At 36.9% G+C, this 24,922-nt stretch overlaps 1 protein-coding gene across 1 annotated transcript; it reads left to right on the top strand.

Annotated features, from left to right (window-relative positions):
* The first annotated feature begins 679 nt into the window (after positions 1–679).
* Positions 680–16,360, top strand: LOC129743554 (uncharacterized). The gene is made up of 2 exons (XM_055735591.1): positions 680–4,099; positions 16,208–16,360. The coding sequence occupies exons 1-2, from the start codon at positions 680–682 to the stop codon at positions 16,358–16,360; spliced, it is 3,573 nt and encodes a 1,190-aa protein (XP_055591566.1).
* The last annotated feature ends 8,562 nt before the right edge of the window (positions 16,361–24,922 follow it).

Raw genomic sequence — 24,922 nt, 5'->3', positions numbered from 1 at the left:
ACGGCGAACAACAGAAACAGAAGTTGGTTTTTTGTTTGTCGGAACATCCTGGACATCATTCGGATAATTTGGAACAAGCAGGAAAGTACAATTGTGCATGTTTTGTGGTGTTGATTGTCGGACAAATAAATTGCGGATTTCGGAATCGATGGAATTATTTCTGGGTAGTATTCGGGGTGATTTGATAAGTGCAATCCTTGATTGAATTAAGGTCTTTTTTCTGCTGTTGTTCTGGTTTACCTTGGCAGTCAACTTTGTTGAATCCCCCAGTCAATCGGGCGCGCTTGGTTTGTGGAACATTGAGTTGAGTCGAGTTATTCAATCATTCGGATTGAATTAGTCAATTAATTAGAGAGCAGAGTGCATTTGATTCAGTTTTGTGTCTGAGGTTTTGTCTGTTTTGGTCAGTGATCGGAATGATCAACCGTTGGTAACAAATAAGCACCCAGAAGTGCAAAGCAAGTGCTAGTGCGTGTCGAAGTGGTGAATTAAGTATTTTGATTAATTTACCAGGTGTTATAGATTTTGGAAGGTGTTTGAGTTTGGTACTAAGAAGTGGCATCGCCAATAGAGAGGCCGTGTCGACGTGATTATTTGGAAAGCTTTACAGTTTTTGGTCAGACTTTTATAATTTGTGATTTGGTATTTGTCAGCGAGTGCAATATAAGGCATGGCCACAATGGAAGACGTTGATTTCAGCGAATTGAAGGAGCAGGACAGGCAATTGAGGAGGACGATTAAATCCATAGCTACTTTTGTCAGCGAGTTCCAACGAGGCCAACATGAAATCGAGGTTGAAGTGCGGTTGGAAACGTTGGAAAATGCCATGCGTAAGTTTTACGAGGTGCAGAGGAGGATGAAAGTGATTCTCGATGATGAAGAAATAGAAAGAAAACCAGATACCAAGGAAACCGAAACTGAACGCAAACGTCGTATCAAAACTCACGCTTCTCGTCGTGAAGCGGAATTCGACGAAACGGCTAACGAAGTCGAAAAATTTTACTATCCTACGAAGGCTGCGTTACTGAATCTTCGACCAAACGGCAAAAACACGATGGAACCAAAAGAGGGATCTGACACGACTATGTCTAGGGTCAAACTTCCTGATATTCAGCTACCGAGCTTCGGAGGAAAGTTACGAGAATGGGTAACGTTCCGCGACATGTTTGTAAGCCTCATTAACAACAACAGCCAACTTTCTCCGATCGACAAGTTCTCGTATTTGCGATCTTCGGTGACGGATGAGGCCCTTCAGGAAATCAGTTCGATCGAAATGACCGCAGCCAACTTCCAAGTCGCATGGAACGCACTCGAGAAAAGATACGAGAACAGAAAACTGATTGTGAAGGCCCACTTAGACGCACTCTTCGCAATTGAGCCGATGCGAAGAGAAAATTGCGAGTCGCTGAATCGTCTTATTAGCGATTTCGATAAAAATTTACAAATGTTGAGTAAAATTGGGGAGCAACCGGAGAATTGGTCAACCTTGCTGGCCCACATGGTTTGTATGCGTTTGGATGCAGTGACTCTCCGCCAATGGGAAACGCACCACAACTCTAAAGAGGTTCCCAAGTACGAGAAAGTTATGGACTTTTTGCGTGATCAGTGCCTGGTTCTACAATCTCTTCTTTCCAACAATGCACCTGAGTCCGAGTTCCGTCGATCCAAAATAACAACGACCCATCTGTCGTCACAACTTCGGGGAAGCTGTGTATTTTGTGGCGAGCCCTTTCACAAAGTGTATCAGTGTCGAAGATTCCAGCATTGGTCAGTAAATGAGCGTTTGTCAGAAGTGAGAAAGCATCGCCTGTGTATAAACTGTTTATCAACTGAACATTTTGTTGATTCTTGTTTAAAAGATTCGTGCCAACTCTGTCGGGATAAACACCACATTCTCTTGCACTTCGACAAGCCTAGCAATTTCGCACGACCTTACTCCTCCTCCGTTCCACAAAGGCGTCGTAGACCAAGTTATGCTAATCAACCACGGGTGAATCAGAGTAGACCGAACTCACAATACCAACCACAGCACCCACCAAATCAGGCACCTCCTCCAGCATCCACTTCCTACCCAGTTGTCCAATCATCCAATCCACAGCCTAACCCACAAGTCGCCACTGATACTCTTATTTCGCACACTTTTGGAACCACTCAAAGGAGTGAAAGCTTTCCTCTTCAAGTTCTGTTGTCGACAGCAGTTGTTCGTGTAGTTGATCGATTCGGAAACCACACTTTTGCCAGAACACTACTTGATTCGTGTTCAGAGTTCTGCTATATCACTAGCAGTTTTGCTAAGAAACTTAACCTCCACGAAGTCGCCGAAACTTTGAAGGTTCAGGGAATTGGTAATGCCTCGGTCACATCCACAAAAGCTGTAGAAGCTATCATTGAGCCACGTTTACCTACACTTTCAAATTATCGAGAAAATATGCGTTTCCACATTTTGCCCAATATCACTCGTACGTTGCCCGTAAAACCTGTGCCAATTCACCACGTAAATTTACTGCCTGATGTTGTTCTAGCTGATCCAGAGTTTTGGAAACCGGTCCCTATCGATATGATTATTGGGGCAGAGTATTTTTATGAGTTGTTGTGTGATGAAAGTCAGAAAATCGCCGATGCTGGTCCAGTTTTACAAAACTCAGTATTCGGTTGGATAGTGTCTGGAAAAGTGTCAGAAAAACAGTCAGATGTATTTGTCAGTCTAGAGGGGCCTGACCAGTGTGGATCAGGTGCGCCTCGAATGTGTCAGAGTAGTACAGCTACATTTGTTAGTTCCACGGCCCAACTTGAGGAATTAGTAGCCAGATTTTGGGAGCTCGAATCTTGCCATTCTAAAAGCACTTTTTCCGTAGAAGAGACAACTTGTGAAGAGTACTTCAAGCGCACGACAATCCGAGATTCAAATGGAAGATTCATTGTCAGTTTGCCCAAGAGACCTGCCATCATACGGCAGCTTGGAGAATCTCGAAAAACAGCTTTGAGAAGATTCATAAGTCTAGAAAAACGGTTGATTGCTAATCCAGAACTGAATTCGATGTACACCGAATTCATACACGAGTACCTCTTGATGGGTCACATGAGAGAAGTGCTTGGTAGTCAGAGTTCAGGTCAGATTTTAGGTCAGAGCCTAGTTCAGGGCACCCGTCAAAACTTAGAAGGTCAGAATCATGATAGCGTTGTATACTATATGCCGCACCACGCAGTTCTGAAACCGGACAGCACAACTACGAAACTACGGGTAGTTTTCGATGCATCGTGCCGCACCTCAACCGGCGTTTCGCTTAACGACGGTTTGATGGTAGGCCCAGTTGTTCAAAATGATCTGATGAGTATCATTCTACGCTTCCGTCTGCATCGGTACGCTATCAGTGCAGACGTTGAGAAGATGTACCGGATGGTACGCGTACAGAGTCCGGATCAGCACCTCCAACGCATTTTATGGAGAGATTCGCCAAATGATCCAGTTAAGGCCTATGAACTTACCACAGTCACCTACGGAACGGCAAGTGCTCCATATTTAGCCACAAGATGTCTCAAAAAGCTCGGTGAAGACAACATTACAACACATCCAATCGGTTCAAGGGTCATTATCGAAGATTTTTATGTCGACGACTGTCTTACAGGTGCTGACAGTATCCAAGAAGCGAGGGCTCTTATCCAAGAAACAACTTCTCTCACCGATTCGGCTGGTTTTAATCTACGAAAATTCAATACGAACTGCTCTAGAATTTTAAAGGGCCTTCCTCGGTTTATGATAGATAATCAATCGGTATTCGAACTCGATAGCTCAAGTTCGACAGTTAAAACCCTCGGAATGAAATGGGACACAAGAGCAGATGAATTCTGCTTCAGTTATCCTCAGCTGAGATTTGAAAAATGTGAGATTACTAAGCGAGTTGTGCATTCCGATGTGGCGTGTTTGTTCGACCCACTCGGGTTAGTTGGACCTGTTGTTGTTCAGGCCAAAATATTCATCCAACATTTGTGGCGCATTAAATTGGATTGGGATGATCCATTGGATGAATATTGTCAGCAGTTCTGGAAAGAATATAGAGAGAATTTGGTTGCATTGGCTCAGTTATCAATTCCTCGTTGGGTCGGATTTAGAAACGATCTTGTGTCAGTTCAATTACACGGATTTTGCGATGCGTCAGAACGTGCATATGGAGCATGTCTGTTCTTACGATGTGTAGATTCAAATGGGTCCATTTTAGTGCGATTGATCACGTCAAAATCACGAGTTGCACCACTCGAGAACCTGAAACGATCTAAACGAAAAACCTCCATTCCACGCTTGGAGCTATCATCTGCTTTAACGCTCAGCCATCTTTACGAAAAATTTACGCACGTAAATCCACACATCAACGAGGCATACTTTTGGACAGATTCGATGATCGTCAAGCATTGGCTTGCGTCTCCACCGTCAAGATGGCAAATGTTTGTCGCAAACAGAGTGTCAGAAATCCAACACATAACGAAGAATGGAAATTGGAATCATGTAGCGGGAATTGAAAACCCTGCAGATCTCATTTCGCGCGGTGCGTCACCGGACCAGTTAATACGTCAGAGTTTATGGTTTGAGGGTCCCAGCTGGTTATCTCAAGAGCAGCAATTATGGCCCAATGTAAACGACCAAAGCTCGTCAGAAATTGAACCGGCCTTATTAGAAGAGAAACCAAGCACTGCTCTTGTCATTCACGAAGCTCCACGAAATGAAATTTTTGATTTACATGATTCCTTTGTCAGCCTTACAAGACTTGTTGCACTGTTTAAACGATTTCGGCACAATGCGCAGAAGGTGAACAGGATAAACAAAATAGTCGGTAACCTCAGTCAGTCTGAATTATCAGAAGCGAAGCTCACGTTGGTTCGTTTATCGCAATCAGAAAGTTTCCTGTCAGAACTTCAAGAGCTTACAAAACACGGAGAAGTGAAATCGACATCACGAATTGCTGGTTTAGGTCCGTATTTAGATGAAGGTGCAATCCGAGCTCGAGGACGATTGAGAAACGCAAACATTTCAACCTCTCGCAAGCATCCGTGGATCCTCGATCACCGCCATTCGCTAACCATATCTATTGTACGAGATTACCACTTGCGACAATTCCACGCTGGTCAGCAACTCCTTATTTCAAGCGTAAGAGAACAGTTTTGGCCTACAAACATGGCGAGTCTGGCACGATCAGTGATCCATTCATGCATTCCGTGCTTCAGGTCGAAACCAAAGGTTGTTGAACAAGTGATGGGTGATCTCCCTGCCGAACGAGTAACCGAATCGTCAGCGTTTTTGAGAGTTGGAGTGGATTATTGTGGTCCCTTTTTAATCAGCTATCCAAATCGTCGAGCAAGTCCCGTCAAGTGCTACGTGGCAATTTTTATTTGTTTGGTCACCAAAGCTGTCCACCTTGAGCTCGTTATGGACCTAACAACACAAGCGTTTATTGGAGCTTTACGAAGATTTGTTGGTCGTCGATCAAAACCACAAATTATCATGTGTGACAATTCCACCACCTTTGTCGGGGCGAGCCGAGAATTAAAAGAACTAATGCTCCAATTTCACTCAAGTCAGTTTCAAGAAAAAGTTGTCAGAGATGCGTCAGATCAAGGGATAGAGTTTAAGTTTATTCCGCCACGTACGCCAAACTTTGGAGGACTCTGGGAGGCACAAGTAAAATCTTTTAAGAGCCATTTTAAAAAATCTGTAGGCTTGCGTACATTGAGCGTCGATGAGATGATAACAGCATTGGCACAGATAGAAGCTGTACTTAATTCGAGACCCCTTACACAGCTTACAAGTGATCCGTCAGATTTTGAAGCGCTAACACCAGGGCATTTCCTTGTTCAACGTCCGATGACATCGATTCCGGATAGAAATGTTACAACAGTACCGACAAATCGACTAACTATGTGGCAAAGAGCTCAGCAACTCACACAGCAATTTTGGAAAAGGTGGAGGACACAATATTTGTCAGAGTTGCAAAATCGTTCAAAGTGGAAAAAGCAAAGTCAGAATATTAAAGTCGGAATGTTAGTGATCATAAAAGATGATAATAGTCCTCCTCAGAAGTGGCAGCTGGGTCGAATTGAGAAAGTGTATCAAGGGCAAGATAATAACGTGCGCGTGGTAACGATCCGTACGCAAAACGGGTCCTTTGACCGTGGCATAAGCAAGATTTGTATTCTTCCCATTCGTGAAAATGAAGTCGGCAATGTAACCGAACCTAATTCAGAATAGAATGAGTCAGAACAAATGTCGTTTGAATAAAATCATAAATGTTTTACAATGGTAATTCGTTAAAAAAAAATATGATAAAGATTGAGTCAGAACCAAATGTCAGTTATCGTCAGAAGATATAATAATGGAAATTCGTCAATAAAAGTTCCAACAGGAACTTCTAAGAAATATTTTGGAAAATGTGTCAGTTGTTAAAGTCTTCATGTATGTCTATTTGTCTGTTTATGTCAGAATAAGTCCAGTCAGTATGTGCAATGGAGCATGTGTTCATTGCAAGTTATGTTTAAAACCACTAAAGTCCTGCGGGACATTTCTATTTTTGGGTATCGAACATCGGAGAGCCATCAATCCACCAACAACTACAGCAAGCACCACTAAGCAAGTCACCGAGGTCCCTTTCATTCTATGCATGACGTCCGGAATCCACACGTCAACAATCCACCACATCAAGCGGAAGTGGCTTGCAACGGACTCATCAGCAGCGCGTCCAGCATTAAATGGCTAATCGAAAGCTTCTGGTAGAAGAACTTCCCACGCAGCGTCAAGTTATGCTGAATGGTTGGTCACCACACCGATTTAGCAAAAGTTTTTTTTTTAATTGAATTAAAAAAAAAACTGTGAAAAAACCATTTGGGAATGAATCGACACGTACTAGTGATCAGCAGCATCAACGGGTGGATTTGTGTCCCAACAGCAGCTGATCCAAACTACGCAACAGCAGCATGAGAAAAAAAAACACCAGGAGGAATTTCCAGCCACCAGCAGCCGTATATCTCGTACGTACAAAGCTGGCAAAAGGGTTGCCTTTGTTGTACGGGATACGTTCGGTGACCACTCGGTGATATATCGGCCGTGGGCAAACGGCAATGGCATTGATCTGATCACCACACAGAGCAGCGAGCGAGAACAATCGAGAATCGAAAATTGTCGATCGGCGATACTATATAGTACGGTTTCACGGTCAAACTATTTGACAAACCGTTAAATGAAAGTTTTGCTTGTTAAATTTTAAAGAATCTGTTTTTTTTTGTACGAAATATTGTTAGTATGTGAGAATTGATTGAATTGTTAGTATTAAGAATAATTTTTGTGAATTGGTGTTGAAACGCGGCTGGTTTCAAGGGGGGCGGCATGTTTTGTATTGTATAATTGTTGCCATAACGCCGAGCCACCCTAGCTAAATTCCGAAAGAGTGAGTTCTCTCTCTAGAACTCATCTCGACGATACGAAAGGTACACGATCGTGCTGACAGCATCAGCTGTTGATCAAGCAATAAAAATCACTTTAGTCCAACCACCAACCGAACAACATCGCCTCTTTAATTTTACCCCCGTCGGTCGAATAAAGTTTGGGAAAAGTTAAGTTCCCCCGGTAATTTGCTCGAGTTTTTTTTTGTTTCTAGTGGAAGAAATATTGTGTAGTGATTTTATCACTGAAGGTATTGGTCTGTCCCACCAAGTGAAACGGGACTTGTGTGTAGAGCCTTAATTGCTCAAAATTGGACTTTGTTCCTCTGTTCGGATCGTCTAACAAGTGTTACAGTCCACTTCGAACTTTGTGTGCGACGATCCAGAACAATGACAAAAATGACAAAAATGACAAAAATGACAAAAATGACAAAAATGACAAAAATGACAAAAATGACAAAAATGACAAAAATGACAAAAATGACAAAAATGACAAAAATGACAAAAATGACAAAAATGACAAAAATGACAAAAATGACAAAAATGACAAAAATGACAAAAATGACAAAAATGACAAAAATGACAAAAATGACAAAAATGACAAAAATGACAAAAATGACAAAAATGACAAAAATGACAAAAATGACAAAAATGACAAAAATGACAAAAATGACAAAAATGACAAAAATGACAAAAATGACAAAAATGACAAAAATGACAAAAATGACAAAAATGACAAAAATGACAAAAATGACAAAAATGACAAAAATGACAAAAATGACAAAAATGACAAAAATGACAAAAATGACAAAAATGACAAAAATGACAAAAATGACAAAAATGACAAAAATGACAAAAATGACAAAAATGACAAAAATGACAAAAATGACAAAAATGACAAAAATGACAAAAATGACAAAAATGACAAAAATGACAAAAATGACAAAAATGACAAAAATGACAAAAATGACAAAAATGACAAAAATGACAAAAATGACAAAAATGACAAAAATGACAAAAATGACAAAAATGACAAAAATGACAAAAATGACAAAAATGACAAAAATGACAAAAATGACAAAAATGACAAAAATGACAAAAATGACAAAAATGACAAAAATGACAAAAATGACAAAAATGACAAAAATGACAAAAATGACAAAAATGACAAAAATGACAAAAATGACAAAAATGACAAAAATGACAAAAATGACAAAAATGACAAAAATGACAAAAATGACAAAAATGACAAAAATGACAAAAATGACAAAAATGACAAAAATGACAAAAATGACAAAAATGACAAAAATGACAAAAATGACAAAAATGACAAAAATGACAAAAATGACAAAAATGACAAAAATGACAAAAATGACAAAAATGACAAAAATGACAAAAATGACAAAAATGACAAAAATGACAAAAATGACAAAAATGACAAAAATGACAAAAATGACAAAAATGACAAAAATGACAAAAATGACAAAAATGACAAAAATGACAAAAATGACAAAAATGACAAAAATGACAAAAATGACAAAAATGACAAAAATGACAAAAATGACAAAAATGACAAAAATGACAAAAATGACAAAAATGACAAAAATGACAAAAATGACAAAAATGACAAAAATGACAAAAATGACAAAAATGACAAAAATGACAAAAATGACAAAAATGACAAAAATGACAAAAATGACAAAAATGACAAAAATGACAAAAATGACAAAAATGACAAAAATGACAAAAATGACAAAAATGACAAAAATGACAAAAATGACAAAAATGACAAAAATGACAAAAATGACAAAAATGACAAAAATGACAAAAATGACAAAAATGACAAAAATGACAAAAATGACAAAAATGACAAAAATGACAAAAATGACAAAAATGACAAAAATGACAAAAATGACAAAAATGACAAAAATGACAAAAATGACAAAAATGACAAAAATGACAAAAATGACAAAAATGACAAAAATGACAAAAATGACAAAAATGACAAAAATGACAAAAATGACAAAAATGACAAAAATGACAAAAATGACAAAAATGACAAAAATGACAAAAATGACAAAAATGACAAAAATGACAAAAATGACAAAAATGACAAAAATGACAAAAATGACAAAAATGACAAAAATGACAAAAATGACAAAAATGACAAAAATGACAAAAATGACAAAAATGACAAAAATGACAAAAATGACAAAAATGACAAAAATGACAAAAATGACAAAAATGACAAAAATGACAAAAATGACAAAAATGACAAAAATGACAAAAATGACAAAAATGACAAAAATGACAAAAATGACAAAAATGACAAAAATGACAAAAATGACAAAAATGACAAAAATGACAAAAATGACAAAAATGACAAAAATGACAAAAATGACAAAAATGACAAAAATGACAAAAATGACAAAAATGACAAAAATGACAAAAATGACAAAAATGACAAAAATGACAAAAATGACAAAAATGACAAAAATGACAAAAATGACAAAAATGACAAAAATGACAAAAATGACAAAAATGACAAAAATGACAAAAATGACAAAAATGACAAAAATGACAAAAATGACAAAAATGACAAAAATGACAAAAATGACAAAAATGACAAAAATGACAAAAATGACAAAAATGACAAAAATGACAAAAATGACAAAAATGACAAAAATGACAAAAATGACAAAAATGACAAAAATTACAAAAATTACAAAAATTACAAAAATTACAAAAATTACAAAAATTACAAAAATTACAAAAATTACAAAAATTACAAAAATTACAAAAATGACAAAAATTACAAAAATGACCAAAATTACAAAAATGACCAAAATTACAAAAAAAAAACAAAAAAATGGTATTTTGAACAGAAATTTTTAATGAACACTTTTTCCGATATTTCCAATTGGGTTTCGTTTGTTTTTTTCAAAAACCTAATTTTTACTTAATAAACAGGTGTCCACTTTTTTCTCGATTAGTCCTCATATTTATCAATTTACTGTTTATTTTAGGTGATATTTTTACGTTAACTTTATTTACAAATGATTTTCCCTAGAACATCTTGAACTGTGGGTTGTTTTAATAAACCCGATGACTAATAGACTTTAGCGTTTTTTTTTTAGTTTCATGGATTATTTTTCAGCGTTATAAAATATCATTAACAATTTATATTTCAATGATTATTATGAAAACGATTCTTCTTTATACATTTACCGATATAGAAAACCAATATAGAAATGTTTTAACGACTAACCTTAAACAAAACTTCAACAAATCAACTCAACATCCATAAAAATCCCTTGAACTCCCATATCTGTTGACCGGAAATCAAACCAATAAAAACTATCCCGTTTATGAGCTCTCTAACTATCTAGTTTACTTCCCAATTGCTTGGCATCCGACAGCATACTTATCTATAGAGAGCTTTGAGCACTTTCAACTCTTCAACTGCTGAACCCACTCTCCAAACTCGTTCGAAAGTCCATCCGTCTCAGCAGCGGAAAACTCCGTAGCACAGTAACATCGTACTTGGAGGGCCACTTAACCTTATGAACGTATGGAAGAGTACGTATGTGTATAATCTTACAACTGGAGTGGGGAAAAACTTTTAATAGCATAATTTTTATATTAAACTTTATGATTATTAGCTATTTTATGTACTTTGCAGTCATAAATAACATCGGCTGGGTTGGGAAAAGCGAACTCACTTAAGGCTGCCATCATCCGTGCAGTACAATGAAGCGGTACGTACATACATATGTAGGGTTCTCTGCTCCTTTGGACCGGTGAGGAGGGACCGGGTCTCTGGCCATCATCATCATCCGTGATGGTTCGGAAGGCCCCACATACGTCGAATGTACCCACAAGTGCGAACATTCCGCCGCAATGCCAAAACCGCAAGCCGAAGGAGCGTGTACGTGAAAGTCATAAGCGGAAAATGCAGTTCTGCGAGAAAAATGGAGTTCCGGCAGCGAACAGGAAAAAAATGTGAACAAATTTTCTAATATAAACACACTTCACGTCTTCGCACAAGTAGCAAGTTTATTACCCAGCTTTCCTCATTCGTTCCTTCGTTGGTCCGTCTATTTGGAGCGGGAATTTTTCCGGCTGTCGTCAGGACTTTCCGGATAGATGGAAGGGACTTTTGCTGTCATCGGTTTTATACTGTTTCGCAATTTTTGCTCGTGGTAAAGTCAATTGCACACGGCTGCTAGAATGTATCCGTATTGTCGTAAAAATTTTGACATTATGAAAAAAAAAATCCTGTCGAAACGGCAGAGACATCATAAAACTATCAGCAAACATTGTCAGAAATATTATCTGGCATCACGGGAGACTTTCGGTCTAAGTAAAAAGTGTGTCCCAAAAGAGTTGTTAGTTGCACGTCCCGAATCACGAATACAAGTGGCATTCAATGACCTGGCTGTTTCTTAATTTGAAGTAAATAACTTGAATGTACATCATGATTTGTTACTTTAAAAAACTCTATTTCCCTCCACCAGAAAAGTCCTCGAAATTTTCATATTTATGTGTTGTTATAAGTCATCACTCGAGGGTTGAGGCATCATAGTAGGCACCACTTTCGACTTCATTTTTTTTTTTCAAAAGAGACATGCATAAGCTGTAATCAGGACAATGATGATGCTTGTATGGAAAAGCTTCTGTTTTTTCCTTCACTCAACTTCTCATCGTTGGAAAAACGTGCAGACAGAAAGGAATGTTTTTGTTGGCACGTAGCCATCTTTTTTTTTCGGCTCGCTTGCTCTGTCAATCAAAAACAGCAACAAGAACAAAGCAACCGTTGGCTTTTCTAGTGACAAATTTGGTAGCCTAAACGATTACCTTCTTACCTACGAGATGCGTTCCCGCTATTAGGATTTGATGGATTTGATTCGTTCATCGGTCTGTGTGGATCATAGTAGGCCTCCATACACGTGTCTCCGGTTGAAATTGTGCGTGGAATGAATTTGTAATGGCGTTTTTTTCTCCTCAGAGGAAAGAAAGGGTGGCCTACTTATGTAGAAGATGTGCTCCACACGCATTCAGACACTAATAAAAATGATAAATTTGTCCAATTTTATTAGGAGCCATCATGAAATGGCCTATAATATTGCGTTTGGCAGTCTGATGTGAGATGTTCTTTTGAGATTAGATTTTCTTGATCTATGACATTTTTAGGCACTGTTGAATGGAAATCGACAACACGTGTTTGGATACGTCAACATTTCGTTGAAAATTGAACATAGAAGCGGGATCATATCAGATAATCCAGAATCTAGTAATTCACAGGAAACCCAACTATAAAAAATATTTTATGAACATAAGTCTGACCTTGATGTTAACTTCGGCTATTATTGAACCCCAGAATTATTGAACTACTAAAAAATACTCAGTTAACCTTTTTTTCTGTATATTTCAGTTGTTTCTGAGATAAACACACTTTTGTACAATCTGAAAAAGTTGTATAGAATATTCTATATGAGCCTGGACGTACCAAAGTGGAGGCAATATACGGACCAAATTTTGCTCAACTTGAAAATATAAAACTTTGTATTGCGTTTTCAACAATTTGATAGCAACTTTGCTTTGCACAAAATCTTAGGATTGTACAACTTACATCTTTCTATAGCCTGTCTTACAATTTGATTACAATTTCCTTTTGCTGGTAGCCTTAGGTTTGTACAACTTTCTTCAACATGTAATACAATTTATTGTTACTGTATCCCAAAGCAATTATATTTTTCCCTTATTACGATTATACTATGAATCGCTTTGAACATAAATACGATAGAATTTAATGTTTACTGCGAAAAAAAACCTAACCATATACAACTTCATCTATACCTTCCCTCAGTCTCGAACTCACAACGTTCCGATCCCTGTCCTTCGATACTTCCTCGGCGCCATTTCATGTTGATACAAACAAGCAAATTTATTCATGTACAGTTGGGAGTTCCGTTTTTAAAATCAGTTGATCGTATAAAATACCACTGACTGCATCATTTCGGACTCCAAATCTATTTATAGATGCCGTTTTTTGATATACAACTTTAACCTATCTCATAGACGATTCTATCACAACCGCGTATTCAGCGCTGTGGGATCTTAGCTAGCTATTTACTGTACTGTTAAATGATTCGACAATCTGCAGATTGTTTAAATTCTATTAAACGATGTACTCACAATTACTGTACGACCTTTCATGGAAATAATATGTCATCATAGATCGCAAGCATGAAATATTGCTTAATTGTACAGTGGGATCAAATATTGAGCTTTACACAACCCTACTGCGAAGCAAAACAACTTTATTGATCTTTCTATACGATTAACAAAATGTTATCGTCTATAATGCACTATACAAACCATAAACGATATAACTTGGTTTAGCTACAACATGATTTTCATACAATTCCAATCTAAACTGGAAAAATCTACAATAAACACTGTGTCACTTTTTTTCATTTTAATAATTCTTTCTTAATTAAAACTGCCTTCATTTTTGCTACAAAATTCGTCAAGGATTTCCAGTTTTTGCAATTGTTGACGTAAGATTATTACGATATTATTTAGCATAGGAATTGAATTATTAACAATTATTTACCGATTAAGTTTATCTAAATATGTGACTTTGAATGACAAGTACGAATAGATTGTTTAAATTCCATTATACGATGTTCTCACAATTATACAATTACCTTTCATGAAAGTAATATGTCATAAAAGATCGCAAGCATGAAAGATTACTTAATTGTACAGTGGGATTAAATATTGAGCTTTACACAATTCTACTGCGATTCATAACAACTTTTTTTATCTTTCTATACGATCAACAAAATATTATCGTATATAATGAGCTATACAAACCATAAACGATAAAATATAACATGGTTTAGTTACAACATGATGTTTATACAATTTCAAACTAAACTGGATGCTTATACAATCTACAATGTTTCGTAATCTGAGGGTTTTCCTTGTCCCAAAGGCCGTCTTCTCGAGGTCGCTTACTCCGCTTGATGTTAACTTCACAAAATTCGATTTAAGAATGATCCGATTATCACGAGTGCCGTTCTATTTATAGGTAAAAGTTACCGCGCAACAATGAACGCAATGAACATTTTTTCCAATCAAAGTAGCCAGATTTTCTCAGATTCCGCTTGTTGTTCACTTGTCCGTCAAATATTAGTGCGTGTTGAGAAACTCTAAGTGATTTAATTACGTTCTTTCCTTCTAACATAAATCATTTGATTTTATATTTTCCATTATCTCATATCTATCCTACAATACTTCCCTTCTGTACTCTCTCAAGTATCATCTCGTCGAAATTAAAATGATTCATAAATTTAAATCATTCGCATCATTTTTTTTTTTTTGCGGAAATATTTTGTTTTTATCAGAATGCTACAAGCATTAAATAAAGTTTTTTTTTGTTAACTTCTCAATCAGAAAGGTTTCTACTTCCAGTCGTCTTCCTTACCATCGGGGAAACATGAATGATCTTTCTACAATTGATTTTTTTATAAGTTCGGCCATTTAGTTTTTCAGAACTCTGATTTCAATCTTCTGTTTCCTCATAGGAGACAGATAACCATTTTCTTTGTTTTCATCATAAAGTTTCAAATCTTTACATCCGAGTTCAACTTTCTGTCTTCCGCCTTCTCAACGGGGCACAAATGCGCCTTTCAATTTCATGTAAGAGTTCAGCCTTCTTCATTAGACTTCTATCTCGGTCTTCTGTCTTATCATCGGAGACAAACATGAGCCTTTCTGCTCCTTATATTTTAGATTCCATGTTAGAGTTTCTGTCTAATCCATCAGAACTCTATCTTGATCTTCCGCCTTCTCATCGGAGACACAATTGAGCCTTTTTCTGCTCTTAATACATTCAATTCAATTTAAGAGTTTCTGCATTCTCTATCAGAACTCTATTGCAGTCTTCTGCCATATCATCGGAGACATAAATGTGGTTTTTATGATTCATCAAAGAGTTTCTGCCTTTTCCATCAGAACTCTGTCTTGGTCTTCCGCCTTCTCATCGGAGACAGAACCCGAAAAAAAATTCAAACTCTTTGTTTTTTTTTAAAGTTGAGATTTCTTCCTAAAAAACTTTTTTTCAAGTCTTCATGCAGAAACCTATCGGATGGTAGATCCGTAGCTGCTGCCGACTGCGCCATTGTCGTAATCTGAGGGTTTTCCTTGTCCCAAAGGCCGTCTTCTCGAGGTCGCTTACTCCGCTTGATGTTAACTTCACAAAATTCGATTTAAGAATGATCCGATTATCACAAGTGCCGTTCTATTTATAGGTAAAAGTTACCGCGCAACAATGAACGCAATGAACACTTTTTCCAATCAAAGTAGGGTAAATGAGCCTGTTTAGTTTCATTTGTTTTGGTCACTCTGTGAGGAACGTCACGAAAGTATATGCATAACCCCCTGTACCGTTACTATTGTGAATGTTGCTGAATGTTGCCAATTTGATTGTTTTAGCCGTTAATTTATTGTACTTTGCGCGGGAAAAGTTGTAATGTAAAATGACGATGGAATAAAAAGTTCTCTTCAGTACCAGTTTTCATAAAGGAAAGTTGTTTTTTATTTCCCTACCCAAAAGTCAGAACATGGTCTGACGAAACATTGGTGCCGTGACCAGGATGCAGGAGGCTTTCGCCAGGAGCTTCTCATTCCTGTCCAGCGTTAAGCAATCCTGCCCTGGGTAAACTTTTTTCCGAACTATATTCGTACCTGTCTGAACATTGACCAACGTTAGGCCCTGAACATCGACGATCTAAGCCGCCCAGTTACCCATCCCGATCTGCAATCAAACCCGTTGAAAGTAGTGTACCATATCAAGCAACAACCCGCCCGCCATGAAGATTTTGCTTCCATCAACAATGACCCTACCCACCCTCCTGAACATTGAGCCTACGGATCGACCATGCAACCCGAATGGGAGTACTGATGTTGACAGCCCAGCATCAGCCATCCGGGATCCTGCGGTACTGACTGCCAGTCAGTGCCCTTCCGTAGCTATTTCCCAGTACTTTGAACCGTCCCGAAACGTCATCCCGAATGAAAAGCAGTGGTATTCAGGTTGAATACCAGCCATCTGGATACCCGCAGTGCTTGCTGTCCGGCTAGCACTCCTGTTGTTCCGATAGTCCAAACTATCATCCATATGTGACCCGAATCCAGAGGCAAGCTGCTGATCGTACAACCTACCTACCTGTGCCGACGTTTCTATAGTCCCTCGTCCAGTTTTGTGACCCAGCCTGTAAGATCCAATTTCGTAGAATATTTTGAAACTTTGAAAACTTTGAAAAAGTTGGTGGAAGAATAGTTTTAAGCTGCGCTTCAAGATCGTGACGTGAGACAAAAACAAACCTAGGACTGCCAGATGTAAAACAATTGTTTTAGGTGGCCGGAATGTTCAGTTTCATTTGTTTTGGTCACTCTGTGAGGAACGTCACGAAAGTATATGCATAACCCCCTGTACCGTTACTATTGTGAATGTTGCTGAATGTTGCCAATTTGATTGTTTTAGCCGTTAATTTATTGTACTTTGCGCGGGAAAAGTTGTAATGTAAAATCACGATGGAATAAAAAGTTCTCTTCAGTACCAGTTTTCATAAAGGAAAGTTGTTTTTTATTTCCCTACCCAAAAGTCAGAACATGGTCTGACGAAACAGAGCCTAATTTCGCTATATTTTGTCAGAGGTTTTTAGATTTGATATTATTGCGCCGAATCTTTAATACTAAGATATACAATTTTTTGGTAACTAAATTCCAAATTTTTCTGAACTCTGTTTTGGTTTGAAATAATCATTTCAAGCCTTAATTTACGAAAAATATCATGTTTTATAAAGTGTGTCGATGTTCCTAATATGGCACTAATTGTTCCTAATGTTAACATATGGGTGTTCCTAATGTTAACATATGAGGAAAAATGGATCCGCGTACCCAAATATTTCACTTTTTGTTCCTGATTTTGCATATGGGTCTGTTTTTTTAATACTTTAAAAAGAAAAATCTTAAAACTCACCTTTTTATAAATATAACAACGTTTTTGGAATATGAATAGGGAAATAAGAACTATTTGAATCCTACATAATAGTCCTTTACGCTTATTTTGAAGAAAATAGTGAATATTGAGCTCATTTAAATTAAAACTTTACCTTTTCCAATGGATACATTTATTATATTTCAAAAAGTAGAAAACTCATTGTAATGGATACAAATAAGTTCAGTTAAACAGAGCATCATGCAACAGCATTGTTAGATACAACATTTGGGTACCACAACACTTGTTTAACATTTATTTTAATGTAATTGATTAAAATTATCATTAAATGATGAAAAAACGATGATGCCATAGTTTCTCACATCGTGAGAGAGTTTTATGAAGTTTTTGAATCTCATAGATAATTCGAAACATCGAAATTTTTACATCTATGATGCCGTAAAAAACTTTACATAATGGGGCGGATTGACTTAGTGATATTACCTACAAACTTTATATGGAACTTATTATCCTACATCAACACTGTTGGTGTATTTTTCGAACAATCATTTAATTTTTTAAAATAAATATTTTTAAAATTCCGTTACCAGTCTGGGCTAAAATGCATCGACATGCAAATCAATGATTCACAGTTTAAATCTTGTTTCCATATGCTAGAATCTGATGTAAGATTTTTGTAGTATTATTTATCCCTAAATGCATCAGCACCCTTTTGCTTTCTTTTAAAAGAAAAAATATAAACTTTAATTCTAACAAAATCTTAAATAACTGCAGATCGTGCTTTATGCGTAACGACATCACAAATATGTTAAAAACTTTTCAAATTTTTTTGTTTGATTTTTTATTAAGAACAAAGGTTTTTGCAACTTAGATACCCCTTTTTCTTAGTAGGGTGAAAATCGCATGTTATGTAAATTTAAAAATAACTGGTGAAACCAATTATTTTCCTGACTACGTTAATTTGATGTCCCATTAACCTTTAAACTTTTTATGTACAAACGGTAGGATTATCAGTGGCCATTAGGGTTTAAGAAGCAATTGAAGTTGAAAAGTGTTGCATGATGCCCCAAAAGACGGTATACAACATAATTTATTGAGATTTTTTTTTAAATTTTTCCTTTCGATTCTGTTCTCGTTAAGAAGCTCTCTGTAACTCGATGGTTTCCTTCTCTGTCGCGAAAGGTGCGTTCCTTACAACCTGGCGAAAATATTTTTTCAACATTTTAAGCTTTGAGATGTACTGAAGTTTTAAAAAATCATGTTTTATTAGCTCAAAACAGTTTATTTCAACAGATCGTTGAAAATTATGTTAAAACACAATTCTTTCAGTCAAATTTATTTCAAATAAATTCTATGACTTTGATATAGTTTGGAAAACTTTGACTATGTCCATAATTAGGAACACATTGAAAATAGTGTGCCTAATTGTGGACATATGCTTTTTTTAGTTTTTACACGAACAACATTATCTCATATCCATCCTTCACAATGCACACTACTTTACGATTCCGGCCCCTGAGAAATGTTATGGAAAATGTCATGCGACTGTTAAGAGTTTGAATTTCATTTGAATGACATTCTCAAACCTGCTTGAGAAAGCTGAAGTTAGAAGCTTTATGTTGCACATATTGAAATATTATTTTTTGATCATGGCCCCAAAAAATGTGAAAAAGTTGTATAAAAACGGTACTTTTTAATAAATCAACTGCCCAAGCTGTTCCAGTTGAAGTTCAAATATTTTGAAAAAAAGAATTAAGTAGGTACATATGTATTAAAAGGTTGCTTTTTCCTGACTTTATTTTCAATCTGCATTTTCTAAGACTATTAAAATACCTAAATAAGGCTTTTCACTGGTCAGTATACATTCGTAACTGTCTCATTTCTAAATAAACTAACTTTTAACAAACTGAGTCGCATCCCGTGGCGTGAAGGATACTCTTTATTTTCTTCTTTCTACTTCTTTATTTTAATCTATTTATTTATTTAAGGATATATGGGCCGAGTCTGTCATCCGAACTACTTGAAAATTATTTTACATAGAGTTGATTTCTTAAATATAGCTCATAGAGCTTCTTGATTGTCAGGCAGGCTTGAAAATGTTCATTCATTTATATGGACGGCGAAATTTATTTTGGATTACTATACCCGAGAAAATATGATCAGTCATGGATCATGTCATGACAGAAATATTCCTATCATGTGAATGAAAATACCATTCATATTCACGTGAGGTAAATAAATGTCACGTATGAGTATATTGCAATGAATGCAATTTGGGAAGCAAAAGAAATCTTTAAAAAAGGCGCAGCAAACACTTATCTCTATTATTATTTTTTTAATACTATTGCTAGTTAGCATTTATCATACTAAAGCATATTGAAAATTAGCTTGGCAGACTAAGCAGCCGAAAATTGCACTGGTGATCTATGTCATGACCAGTTTTAACCATCATGTCATGACCGAAATATCGGAGATCTCAATGATCAATGACATAATGGAAAAATCTTTCTTTACAATAATAATCATTCATAGTAAGCTTTCATTTCGAAAAAATCCAAAACTAACGACATGTGAGGAAAAAAATGTGTCACTTTTCGTATTTTTTGGCTCATGACTATGACATAATCCCGTCCCTGGTCGGGATGCTTAAATTAAGGTCTATTACACTGTTAATATTATTCACCTCCCTCATAAAACGCAATGCTGGTTCGTTGCGGCTGTAATTCGTCCTGCGATGGTCAAGTGCACAACGTCTGCGTCGTCTCAAAGTCAGAGTGCTTGTGTTCGCTGTCAAGCGGGAACATAAAAACGTTGAGTCCACCATGACTCTATCTACCTTAAGAAAATCACAGCAATACACACAAATACACTGACATTATCTGAACTCGTCGAGCTGATTCGATAGGTATCTATAAAGGTATATCTAAGACCCATAATTAATGATCTCCCAAATCGACCGATAACTATAGCTTTCTGAAAGAAACGCAAAAAAGGTTAAATCATTTATGCGGTGCCGACTTTCCAACAGGTCCAAATCTAGTAGGCAACATAAATGTTCATATTTCGGTAAACTCTCTCTCGAGGCGAGATTCCTCACTGCAAATTTGACGAAACGCTTCTGAACAGCTTCCTTTCGGTTTATGTGTGTTTGGTACATGGGCCTCAAAACTGTGCTCGCGAAATTGAATCTCGATCGCACTAAGCTAACGTATAAGCTTTTGATGGTGTACAGGTCCTTCAATTCTCCCGCGAAACGTCTCACGACTCCGAACAAGGCAAGCCAATCTACTACTACACTGCTGATATGATCCCTGAAGCTCAATCCAGAATCCAATTTGATGCCTAAATCCTTAAGACCGAGCCCACCGCAAGTTGCTATTTCGGTCGGTATTTTAGATGTTTTGATTGGTTGCGATTTTATCTACTTACTTATTTTCGCACCCATTGTTGCGATCCAGGTTGGTATTTGTGTTTGTTTATTTTCTGATAGCAACTACCGGCTGCGTTGCTACCGGGTTGCTACATAAACGCATCCTGTAACAACCTACTGCTCGAATGCTATTTCTCGAATCAAGACAGCGACTGTTGGTGCGGTGATGGATTGATAGATACGTTGCTGAATGTACTCGATTCGAGGTTTAGCAACCATTGGTGGGCTTGGTCTAACACAGGTGACTCTTGCAATATTTTCGCCACTTAGGGAAAACGTAAACTGGATCGGTGTACTGCTTCTTGTAAAAGATATTGCTGTGCATTTTGAATTATTTACTTTCAGCTTGGTTCTGATCATAAACTCAGAGAACACATTCAAATCGTTCTGAAGTTTTCTACAATCTTCAATCCTTTTTACTGGCAAAAATAGTTTCACATCATCTGCGTAAATCAGTACGAAAGCATCCGAAAGCGAGTCCGGCCAATCGTTTATCAGAAGAATGAAATGCAAAGGTCCCAAGTGACTGCCTTGAGGCACTCCGGAAGTCGTTTCAAAGGGTGCCGAGCACACAGAATTTACAGACACGTACTGTTGTCTATTCACCAGATAAGACTCGATCCAATGTAGGATGTTTCCTCCAATACCAATTCGCGCTGATGCATCCAAAATTTTGTTTCGTTTCCCTTCAAATTTTCTAAGCCAGCGGGCATGAGATCGAATCCCGGTCACGGCATACATAATACACTTTCTGTGGGTTGGTGGTTTTAGCATTTGTAAGATGCTAGCCATCATATCCTCGAAAGATGTAGGCTTAGAATTAAGTGAAAGGAATCTCTTCGAGGAAACATCAAGTTTCATAGAAATCCAATATGTGTTTGTGTTCGTTTTTTTTAACTACGTTTGACTTAATAATGTTGTGCGGCGATAGATGCAACGCTATCTGTATCTCCTTTTAATAGTAGTTGACCCGTGCTGAATAAAAAATTGGTAGGTATGTGATGATAATGCTTCTAAATAAATTCTACCTGCTCATTTTCACCATTTGAAATAAAATTTCATAATCTTACTAAAAAGGACATCATTTTTCACCGATAAGGCCGATAAATTGAGTAACAATCATAAATTAAGGTGATTAATCTATTATTTTTTTTGCAAAACCGCAAAATACCCTTCACAATCAGTTTTTGAATCTGAAGAAACAGATTATGTTATAATAACAAGTTAATTTTTCCAGTGTATTTCACTTCCCTTTTTGAATGATTGAGGGAAACTTACTTTAATAAGAGACCAATTTTCCTGAAATATGTGGTGCATATGTGGAAAATGGAAATTTGTGCCAATTAAACAAAGAGACGATTAGAAAAATACATACTAAATTCAATGTTTTTAAATATTAAATTTATGCTTATGCTTATGCGTGCCTATGCTTATGATATATACACAGCCAGATCTTGTCAACATCCCGGTGAGTTGTAAAAGTACATTTACTACTCATCTTAACTCGGCCAGGCCCACTGTGCAGTATCGGACGCAGAGTCAACTGCATCCAAGGAAGGAAGAAACGTGGACAACAGTACCATACGTTTCCATGGTTATAAAATGTTTGGAATATTCACGACGAAAGCAAATTTGCTAAAATTTACTCTGCTCCTTGTTGATGGCCCTTGTTAGTTCATCCTTCTGTGGGTGGAAATGAGGTTTTTCTGCACAAAATCCAAAACATTGTGGTTTAAATTGAAACAATTGATAAATTCTAATTGTATTAAATCTGTATTGAACGTCTAATCAAACCACATGTTTCGGATTTTTGTGCACCATCATCTCTAGTCATTTACCTTGGATATTGCGCCTACACTTGCTTTTGAAAATAAATATTGACAGAACAGAGAAAAAAATTAGCACCACCACAAAATATTTTGAAATTAACTCTTCCAAAAGATTTTGCGGAATGAATATGAAAGTTTTCGACATCGATTTAACCAATAAACAGTTGTAACTGTGAATTAAACAACGAGTACATGAACAAAATATCGGACTCCATAGCGCAACATAATTTAAAGAACCGCCTTATTTGTTCGACAATTTTAGACGTTATTCTCATGCGCATTTCACTTCCCTTCCAGCCACTTTTTAAAAACAAAATAGAAATGTCCACACAACTATTTAAAATATACCAAAAAACGTTTCCGTTTAGGTGTTAGGTTGCATTAGAATAAACTCCCCTGCGCTTCTCGCAAAATAAGGAGGATCACTTCATGTCTCTTCATAAATCAATTAACGGTACTCAGACACCCTGAACCTTGAACCTAGAAATATCACAATAACAACAAGCAATATAAAACTTATACAGAAAAAGATTGATTTATGAACATTGTATTAAAAAAATGAAATTTTTATTAAAAAAAAAAAAATAAATTAATACTCTGTTTGCTGAAGCAATGGATCAACACTCTAATATTTCTACCTACTCCATAGAGGATGGGGATATTTTAAATATCTTAACAATGACTTTGCTGAAGGCTTTTAATTTTTAATTTTTTTTGCCAATTGTACAGAACAAGATGTTAAAAATGAGATTTGGAAAGTGGATGAATATAATAGAAATTTCTTATTCAAATAACGTTAAAAACATTGCCGAGTAGTTGATACTACACCTGAGCTCTCATTTCCTTTTTTCAAACGTTTCCAAGTGGCAGCACCCAATGGAAAGTGGTCGAGCAGTGGTACCTTAAGAGCTCTCCTTATTCAACACTCGACACTACAAAAGGTGCAATAAGCCGTATAATCCAATGCAGTTTAATAACGCTTTATCCCTCTCACAAGAATGGCTCCCTGCTGCCAAGGATGGACCAGTTGTGAAAACATTTGTTCTAGATGATAACACGCCAAGAGTTTCTCCGTTTTCTGTTCGGAATTGGCAAATGAGAACCTACCAGAAGCAGCGTGTGCTGGCCGAATGTGTGGGTGTCGGTCTCTCGAAGTCTCATCATCATCGTTTCATAATTCTATGAGTAGGGTGTTTGGTGTGAAAACGACCGACCGCTTGTTGTTACAGGGATCAAAAAGCCGATTCTCGAGCTTTGCACAAATGGGATAATCTTCATTTTGAACAGAGAATCGTTTCCACTGCTGCCAATTGATTGAAAATAAACATTTTGGGCAGAACGACATCCTCTGGTTGGAGGTGGTTTTTATGTGAGTTTTCTTACAATCTGTCCAAGTCCACTTACACGGATCAAGGAAGGGAAGAAATTCTTAATTACACCTTACTTCCCTTCCTCGTCCACCTTAAAGAATGTGACACATTTCCTCTTGGCAGCTGGAGGAAAGTTTTAATCTTGGCTCAAGAAAACTCTGCTGGGTGAGGAAATTATTTAAATTTTATTACCGACAAACAGCAGTTTGCAAGTTTTTTGGAAACTCATTCCACATGTTTAACTCCACGTGACCATCCGAGGGGCCAAATAGTTGCGCTGCTATTTTCACGGAGCTCCGTCTTAAGATTAAGCAAATGTAGTTTTGATCCTTAGGCCTGGCGTGGGGTGGACTTTCCTTGCCAAACTACCGAGAGAAATGACAGTACTTTATAATCCCGGCAAGTATATTAAATTTATAACACCGAACTTTCGTCCCAACAAGAATGTTGTCACCCGGAATGCAGATATAAATTTCGACACTTAATCACCGGTACTTAACGGGGAGCTATTTGAACTTTAACATTTTTCACTAAGAAAATCCCACTAGCACATTTCAGGCCTGGAATGTTCGCCTAAGTTTGGCTTGATGACAATTACTTGGTATTCCGGATGGCAGCCAACAACATCTTTCAGGCATTCTGTCTTTTCATAATCAACCAAACAAGATTAAACCCCAACATTCATCTCCGTTTGGCTTCTCATCAAGACAGTCGAGTGGCTTTCCTAAAAATGAGGGAAACCATAATGTGTGAGCCATCCCTTGAGGCTCATCAGCATCACCTTCATGCCAATCTACGGGTTCTGGAGATATTATCCTTTCTGTTGAGAGCAGAA

The sequence above is a fragment of the Uranotaenia lowii genome, chromosome 2 (genome assembly GCF_029784155.1).
Source record: "Uranotaenia lowii strain MFRU-FL chromosome 2, ASM2978415v1, whole genome shotgun sequence".
NCBI classification, from domain to species: domain Eukaryota; kingdom Metazoa; phylum Arthropoda; class Insecta; order Diptera; family Culicidae; genus Uranotaenia; species Uranotaenia lowii.
This window is presented reverse-complemented; position numbering and strand designations above follow the sequence as displayed.

Excerpts from the sequence above, each read along its gene's own strand:
- LOC129743554 (XM_055735591.1), top strand. The coding sequence starts at position 680 with ATGGAAGACGTTGATTTCAGCGAATTGAAGGAGCAGGACAGGCAATTG. Across the intron at positions 4,100-16,207 it reads AGTTATCAATTCCTCGTTGG|GCCCTGAACATCGACGATCT; the intron begins GTCGGATTTAGA and ends GACCAACGTTAG.